The sequence below is a fragment of the Mytilus galloprovincialis genome, chromosome 1, assembly GCF_965363235.1.
Source record: "Mytilus galloprovincialis chromosome 1, xbMytGall1.hap1.1, whole genome shotgun sequence".
In the NCBI taxonomy this organism is placed as follows: Eukaryota; Metazoa; Mollusca; class Bivalvia; order Mytilida; family Mytilidae; genus Mytilus; species Mytilus galloprovincialis.
Window position 1 is genome coordinate 77,302,870 of NC_134838.1, and position 9,105 is coordinate 77,311,974.

General features: G+C 33.1%; 1 protein-coding gene across 1 annotated transcript in view; it reads right to left on the minus strand.

Annotated features, from left to right (window-relative positions):
* The window catches only part of LOC143045433 (uncharacterized), a 35,365-nt gene extending 27,053 nt beyond the window's left edge, over window positions 1-8,312 (minus strand). Inside the window, exon 1 of the mRNA XM_076218341.1 lies at window positions 8,229-8,312. Within this exon, the coding sequence (XP_076074456.1) occupies window positions 8,229-8,234 (6 nt within the window). The 5' untranslated portion in view covers window positions 8,235-8,312. The remainder of the gene's footprint in view (window positions 1-8,228) is intronic.
* Window positions 8,313-9,105: the final 793 nt, after the last annotated feature.

Genomic DNA, 9,105 nt, shown 5'->3' on the forward strand with positions numbered 1-9,105 from the left:
TTTTCGGAAAATGGTTTGTAATAAACTAGATCGGTAGTTTTCTCGTTTGCATTTAATCCCATTTTCATGTTGGAGTCTTTTTAGCTCACCTGGCCTAAAAGGCCAAGTGAGCTTTTCTCATCACTTGGCGTCCGTCGTCCGTCGTCGTCCGTCGTCTGTCGTCGTTGTCGTCGTTAACTTTTACAAAAATCTTCTCCTCTGAAACTACTTGGCCAAATTAAACCAAACTTGGCCACAATCATCATTGGGGTATCTAGTTTAAAAAATGTGTCCGGTGACCCGGCCAACCATCCATGGCTAAAAATAGAACATAGGGGGTAAAATGCAGTTTTTGGCTTATAACTCAAAAACCAAAGCATTTAGAGCAAATATGACAGGGGGTATTATTGTATTAGTTCAAGATCTATCTGCCCTGAAATTGTCAGATGAATCGGACAACCCGTTGTTGGGTTGCTTGCCCTGAATTAGTAATTTTAAGGAAATTTTGCTCTTTTTAGTTATTATCTTGAATATTATTATAGATAGAGATAAACTATAAACAGCAATAATGTTCACCAAAGTAAGATTTACAAATAAGTCAACATGACTGAAATGGTCAGTTGACCTCTTTAGGTTGCATTTCTGTAAATATTGACAATGCAATTTCCCATAGGAACTCCTTCTACGGCTAAAACTGTACCACTTTTACTATGAAGTTTTGAAAAAAATCTTATCCTAGAATTGAAAGTTCATATGCACCACAATTTTTTTCAAAGGTCAAAATATAGGGCTGTGCGGCATATTTTCAACGTTTATATGCCCTGAACTTCTCAGAGTTTAAACTTACACTAATTTTCTTAACTACCCCTACCTCGAATGAAAGGTTACCACAGATTTCAATGTAAACAATATGCACGTGTTTATTTACTGGTAACATTCCCAAGTTCTGTCTCTGCGATATGGAACACAGAGAGCATAACTGGGAACCAGTATGTAAGCAAAATGAATTTTCTATGAATATTCAATTACTCCCCAAAAGAGGCGTGTTTTGAGAAACAGCTGTATTTACAAAGTGCAACCTATACAGACATTTATTCAAATAGAAAACTCTCTAAAATCAGTTTTTCTCACATTAATACTCATTTATCAGAATTAAAGTCTTAAAGGAACGAAGATCTAATTTGTCATCAACTACTAACTGTCTTATTAAACATGTTATGAATGTGTATGAGAGTCACCATCCTTCTCTTCACTGATTATATTTTTATGACACTTAGACTCTGTCAAAATGTTTAAACATAGCTTAGTCGTTATTTGCTCAACATTTTTTTATTTTTCTGAGCACCGTCAATGAGTTTAATATACAAAATAATATACTAGACTCCAACAAATATGAGGGTATCATTATCAGCCTTCAATGTGACACAACAATTGAGGTATCTACTCAGATTTATTACTGGCACTTACATGTGTCCAATTTTAAAAGTAAATGTGTTTTTGGCAAATCAGATCGCCACATTCATCTTTAGATCAGAATTCTTTTAAGCAACCAGGTTGAAACCAACCCTGGCCCATCAAACTTGAATGACTCCAGTTACCCATGCTCTATTTGCTCGCATGAGTGTACCTGGGACAGTGATGCCATTGTTTGTGATAATTGCGATAAATGGTGTCATATTGGATGTGTAAATATAAGTCCATCAATGTATGAAAAGTTTGGAAATTCATCAGCACTTTGGATATGCCCGATATGTGATACTCCTAATCACTCTAGAACCATTTTTCAATCATACCTCTCATCAGGTAATTCTATTTTGAACCCTAACTCATATTCAGTACTTTCAGATAGTTCAGCTTTTTCCTTAAGCTTTACTATAAATGATAGTCATGAAAACTTTGGAGACCCAGTTGCTACATCATCACCTAAACCACCAGTGACGAAGCAATTAAGAAATAAGAATATTAATAGACAAAACTCATTAAGAGTTCTTCAGATTAATTTTAGAAGTTGTAAAAATAAAGTTCCTCAAATTGAAAATTTATTAACATCATCTAAACCAGATATTATTATTGGTAATGAAACTTGGCTAAACAAAGATGTATTATCTTCTGAAATTTTTCCAAACACACTGTTTGAAGATGTATTCCGAAACGACAGGGTCGGAAAAGAAGGTGGAGGTGTATTAATCGCCATTAAAACAGGTATTATTTGCCAAGAAGTATATAAAAGCAAAAATTTAGAACTTATTGCTGCCCAAATTAATATAACTGATACTAAATCCTTAGTTATTATTTCTGCATATAGACCACCAAATAAAAATGATATAGACTATCTCAAACAAATGATCATTGAAATTAATGAACTTAAGTTAAAATTTAAAAATTCCACCTTCTGGCTTGGTGGTGACTTTAACCTTCCAGACATAAAATGGCCTGAGCAAAATATATCTGGCTCAATGTATTCTAAGGAGCTGAATGAAGCATTTATAGATATGCTGAACAACTTAGGCATTGAACAAATGGTTGATTTTCCAACTAGGAAAGATAATATACTTGACCTTTTCTGCACAAACCAACCTGCATTAATAACAAAAATAAAATCTATACCAGGTATATCTGACCATGATATTGTTTTAGTGGATGCAATCTGCAAGCCCCAAAGATCTAAACAATCACAACATAAAATTTATTTATGGAAAAAGGTAGATATTAAAAAGATAAAAGACGTAACATCTCATTTTATATCTGAACTTATATCTCAGACTAATGAAAATTTAAATATTGACCAATTATGGAATAAATTCAAAGAAGGTAGTAATAAAATAATAGATGATAATGTACCAAGCAAAATCACTAAATCTAAGTACACCAACCCTTGGGCAAATAGGGATATAGACCATTTATGTAAAAAACAACGTAAAGCTTACAACAAAGCTAAAAAAACTGGTAAACAAGAACATAAAGATAAATATAAAAAGTTAAAAGCTACTGCTCAAAGAGAAATAAGAAGAGCCCAGAGCACATATATGCAAGAAATAATTAGCCCCCAGTTAGAAGAAAAACCTAAATCTTTCTGGCAATTTATTAAAAGCAAAAAAACAGAAACATCTGGAGTGTCACCATTAAGAGGAAAGGATGGCTTATTGTATAGTGAGCCGAATACACAAGCTAACATCCTAAACGAACAATTTAAAAAGGCTTTTACCACCGAAGATACATCCTCTATGCCAAATAAAGGTACAAGTCCCCACCCCACTATGCCAGACATATTTATTAGTAATAATGGCTTATTAAAGTTACTTAAAAACTTAAATCCACATAAAGCCACTGGCCCTGATAATCTGCCAGCATATTTTTTACATAATTTTGCAGAAGAATTGTCTCCATTTTTGACATTCTTTTTCCAAAAATCTATTGATACTGGTAAAATCCCAAATGATTGGAAGCAGGCTAATGTTGTACCTATATTTAAAAAAGGTGACAAGCATAACGCTATTAATTATAGACCAGTTTCATTAACTGCAATATGTTGCAAAATTTTAGAACATATTTTAACAAGCAACATAAGGAAACACCTTACAACTAATAACATATTAAATGATAGTCAGCATGGGTTTAGAAGCAAAAGGTCTTGTGAGACCCAACTTATCATCAGCATACAAGATCTTGCTAAATCATTGGGATATGGTAACCAAATAGATGTCATACTTTTAGATTTTTCCAAAGCTTTCGATAAAGTCCCCCATAAAAGATTAGCCCAGAAATTAGAATTTTATGGTATTAGAAATCAAAATTTAAATTGGATAAATGACTTTTTAGCTGACAGGCAACAGCAAGTACTACTAAACGGTGTAAAATCTTCAAAATTAGCAGTTGATTCTGGTGTCCCTCAGGGAACAGTTTTAGGCCCAACATTATTTTTACTCTTTATAAATGACCTACCCGAACATGTAACTTGCAATGCAAGACTTTTTGCAGATGACTGTTTATTATATAGAAATGTAAATAATAGTTCTGATGCACAATTACTTCAAAAAGATTTGTCTAGTTTAGTAAAATGGGAAGAGGATTGGCAAATGAATTTTAATCCTGAGAAGTGTTATGTAATTCATATTTCTAAAAAAAGTAAACCTTCCACTTTTGATTATATATTACATAATCATATTTTAGAAGCAGTAAAAGACAGTAAATATTTAGGCGTAACTATAAGCCATGATCTTGATTGGGGAACGCATATTAACAATATTACTTGTAAGGCAAATAAAACCTTAGGTTTTCTTCGTAGGAACTTAAAAAACTGCACACGTAAGGTTAAAAACCTTACGTACACATCACTTGTCCGTCCGGTCGTCGAATACTCTTCCCCTGTCTGGGATCCGTACAAAAAACAACACATCACTCAGGTTGAGCAGGTACAGCGTAAGGCAGCCAGGTTTGTCTTCAATGATTATAAAGACAGATCACCTGGAGCAGTTTCAAATTTAATAAAATCATTGGAATGGGAAAATTTAGAATTAAGAAGGAAAAAGGCTAGATTAACTATGCTGTATAAAATAAATTGGGGGTTAGTAGAAGTTCCTAAGGACAACTTAACAATTTCTGATAGACGCACTAGGGGGAAACATAAATTTAGGCAAATATCCACAAATATAGATTTCTATAAATTTTCATTTTATCCTCGCACTATTTCGGACTGGAACTCACTACCTGAAGCAATAGGTATGTCTGACACCCTGGAATCCTTCAAAAGTGGCATATCCACTCTAACACTTGAAGGATCCACAGCAACTTATTAAACTTTAAAGCCACTGTACATAATGTATATATGTTATTGATAACGATTTTTCTTTGTCATATTATTTTTAAATTAAGTCCATATGTACATAGCACACAAGTTCCGGGAAGTTTTACACTCCTACCTAGGAGTCTACTCCCGTATTCGGAAGAAGAAGAAGAAGAAGAAAGAAATCACTGTGTATACTCTAAGTTTTTCTTTACTATACATTTTATACCCCCTCCCCTGTTTCAATTTTTTAAAGAATTTGAAAACAAGACTTTAATTATTGCCAGCTTACCCTATTTGCATATTTTCTGATAAAAAATGCCTAGAACCTGTTAAAAACTGTTTTGATAACATATTGAAAGCATATCAGAATATCATAAATGTAATGTTTAGCAGTCAATCATTACAACATTCAAGATTATATAAAGTATCCAATCCAGCCTCTATCTCCAGTCCACATCTTACTGTATGCCTATTTGTCAATTAAAGAACACATTGTCTGCCTCAAATGGTCAATTTAGAATTCTTGTCACAACAGTATCATCTTTAACCATATATCTGACACAATTTAGCTACTATATATACTAGAAGTGTTCAAACAAAGCCATATTTGCAATAGTTGTATGTATGCAGATACCAGTCTGAGATATAAATTCACTTAAAATGTTGTAGAGATGACTGCTAACATTTGATTTTTTGCATAACTTCCAAGCATAGTTATTGTTTTCTATATCAAGAACTTTAATATCATAAAATCATAGCATTTACAAGTTAAATTATTTGTTTTATGACCCAGGGGGTAGGCAATTTTCTATGTTTCTTGCCCCTGGGGCCTCAAATTTCCTAAATAATTCTGTTGTTTCTAGCAATTTGGAATATTTAGTACATATTCAGGATAGAACACACTATTGTAAGTTTTCTTGAGATATTTTTGTTTTTCTAGCTTGTATTTATTATGCCGTGGTGACAAAAAAGCAGATTTAGGTGTTGCGGCTTACTTTTGGGTTATCGAAAGGACACAAATACCCCATAAATAATATTCAGGAAGGATCTATGAGTTTCAATGACTGCGAAGAGTGAATAAATGCACTGCTTAACAATTTAACTTACAAATATGCAAATATTATGATTTAATTTTGTATCCAGGACTTTAAGTAAACTATGCATACTGTAAACTGTGAATTTATGCTGAGTCATCATATTTAAGGCCCAGGATTCTATCAATCTTCATTAAATATTTATAAAACTTCTTATTTGAGTTAATTTCTTTAAAATCTGTGAAATAAAGCAAATTTGGTAAAATTCTGAATGTTCCCCTTTTTCACCCTATATAGGTTGCATTTCTGTAAATATTGACAATGCAATTTCCCATAGGAACTCCTTCTACGGCTAAAACTGTACCACTTTTACTATGAAGTTTTGAAAAAAATCTTATCCTAGAATTGAAAGTTCATATGCACCACAATTTTTTTCAAAGGTCAAAATATAGGGCTGTGCGGCATATTTTCAACGTTTATATGCCCTGAACTTCTCAGAGTTTAAACTTACACTAATTTTCTTAACTACCCCTACCTCGAATGAAAGGTTACCACAGATTTCAATGTAAACAATATGCACGTGTTTATTTACTGGTAACATTCCCAAGTTCTGTCTCTGCGATATGGAACACAGAGAGCATAACTGGGAACCAGTATGTAAGCAAAATGAATTTTCTATGAATATTCAATTACTCCCCAAAAGAGGCGTGTTTTGAGAAACAGCTGTATTTACAAAGTGCAACCTTTAGGAGTTATTGCCCTTTATAGTCAATTTTTAACCATTTTTCGTAAATCTTAGTTATCTTTTACAAAAATCTTCTCCTCTGAAACTAATTGGCCAAATTAATCCAAACTTGGCCACAATCATCTTTTGGGTTAGTAGTTTGAAAAATGTGTCCGGTGACCCGGCCATCCAACCAAGATGGCGGCCATGGCTAAAAATAGAACATGGGGTAAATTGCAGTTTTTGGCTTATAACTCAAAACCCAAAGCATTTAGAGCAAATCTGACATGGGGTAAAATTGTTAATCAGGTCAACATTTATCTGCACTGAAATTTTTAGATGAATCGGACATCCCGTTGTTGGGTTGCTGACCCTGAATTGTTAGTTTTAAGGAAATTTTGCTGTTTTTGGTAATTATCTTGAATATTATTATTGATAGAGATAAACTGTAAACAACAATAATGTTCAGCAAAGTAAGATTTACAAAAAAATCAACATGACCGAAATGGTCAATTGACCCCCTTAGGAGTTATTGTTCTTTATAGTAAATTTTTAACAATTTTCATAAAATTTGTAAATTTTTACTAACATTTTCCACTGAAACTAATGGGCCAAGTTCATTATAGATAGAGATAATTTTAAGCAGCAAGAATGTTCAGTAAAGTAAGATGTACAAACACATCACCATCACCAAAACACAATTTTGTCATGAATCCATCTGCTTCCTTTAATATTCACATAGACCAAGGTGAGCGACACAGGCTCTTTAGAGCCTCTAGTTTTAAATTGAGAAGGAAACTATTATGATCATATTGTTTTTATATATGGATTTTAATAGTTGGTTTTGTCATAATATAGCTTTTCAACGGTTTCGTTTTGGTACTTATACATTTTCGGATTTCAAATGTTTGGCACTGAGCGTTCCTGGTGAAGTTAAATCCAGAAAAGCAATTCGGACGCATGAAATAATTAAACATGTTTTGTTTTCAATGTTTATCAATATCACAAATAGGTCTACAACGCACCGTGAAAATCCCGAACCAAGCGGCTAGATTATTCTGGCCTCTTAACAATAAGGTTTAATCGTTGAGCGAAATAGTTGCCATACTAGTTCCGAAACATATGCGTAACGTCACAAATGAACCAAAATATAAAAAAACCACAAGACTTTCAAAGGTGCAGCGGGGTTAAGCATGATTTGTGATATCTCAACCTTATTCTTGTTGTTCTAGCCACATAAACTCAATATACAAGTTTAAAAGTTTACAGTATCTATCTTGACCATTAAAACACGAAAGATACTACGACAGGAACTCAGTACTAGATTTACATTGTTGTATACTTATCGTGGATTAACACAACACATGTAACTTATTCAAATATAAAATTCATATATAGCAAAATTGAATGTATATCGAATGACTGTTTAGTCTTAGTTATTTCATACATGTAAATAGTGATGGTCAAAACGTGACTTTTTTGGTGACGTTTATTTGAATGGCAATTACCAAAATTTCTATGCAGATTAAATGTAAACATACAAAAACCACAATTAATTTTCATTAAAAATCATTAGACATTGATAAAAATAATTATGTATTTGTTTTAAACATGCAGTTGTCACCACTTCATGCATTAATTGTGAATTCTGTTTTCTAGCTCTGATTTCTAAAAGTATAACTTGTTATTTAAAAAAAATACGTACCTTCATCGTAGACAGATCAACATCGTCTTGTGTTTATTGCTAATCGGGAAGTACAGCTAGGACATACCGTTTGTGTATACTTCCGTTTTACATTGGTAAGAATATTAAGCTGGATCAGTCATGCATACAATTTTAATAATGTATCGATAAATACAAACTTTATAGTTTTAAAGGTAAAGAAAAGTGATAATATATTATTCTTAACTAAACTGTTGTTGATGATCAACATAGCAAACGAACCCCCCCCCCCCCCCCCCCCCCACCCCTTCTTAAAAAAAAGAACGGCTTTTATATATAAATCTGCATATCACAATTTGGTTTCTACAGAAATTGTGTTATTGATATACATTAAGCCTCCGAATTTGAAAAGATATAATTTTTAAAGATGTTTTAAAGTAGAAAATTATCCTCGCTAAGATGTATGTCCACTCTCAAAGCAGCTGTGTTTATAAGCTGCAGCAGTTATGTTGCTCATTTCATGAAATGTTTGTTATTTGAATCAAAGAATCAGTTTGAGTGTATTACGAAATTAAATTTAAATTCCTTAGGGCACGAACAGGCTTCATTGTTTTATTGACTTGTTATCTTCTTTAATCACTCGGGGTACAACTATGATTTGTATTAACGGTCAGTCAAATATGACAAATAAAATAAACTGATTTCATAAAGCTCGAACAAAAACCTCAAAATATTAACTTCTTCTAGTCTTTCAATTAATATGTATTTCCAGGCGCGGATCCAGAGGGGGGGGGGGGGGGTTCCGGTGGTTGGAACCCCCCCTTTTTTTTGGCCGATCAATGCATTTGAATGAGAGCATATAGCTGGAACCCCCCCTTTACTCTGGGTTGGGAACCCCCCCCTTTTTAAAATGGCTGGA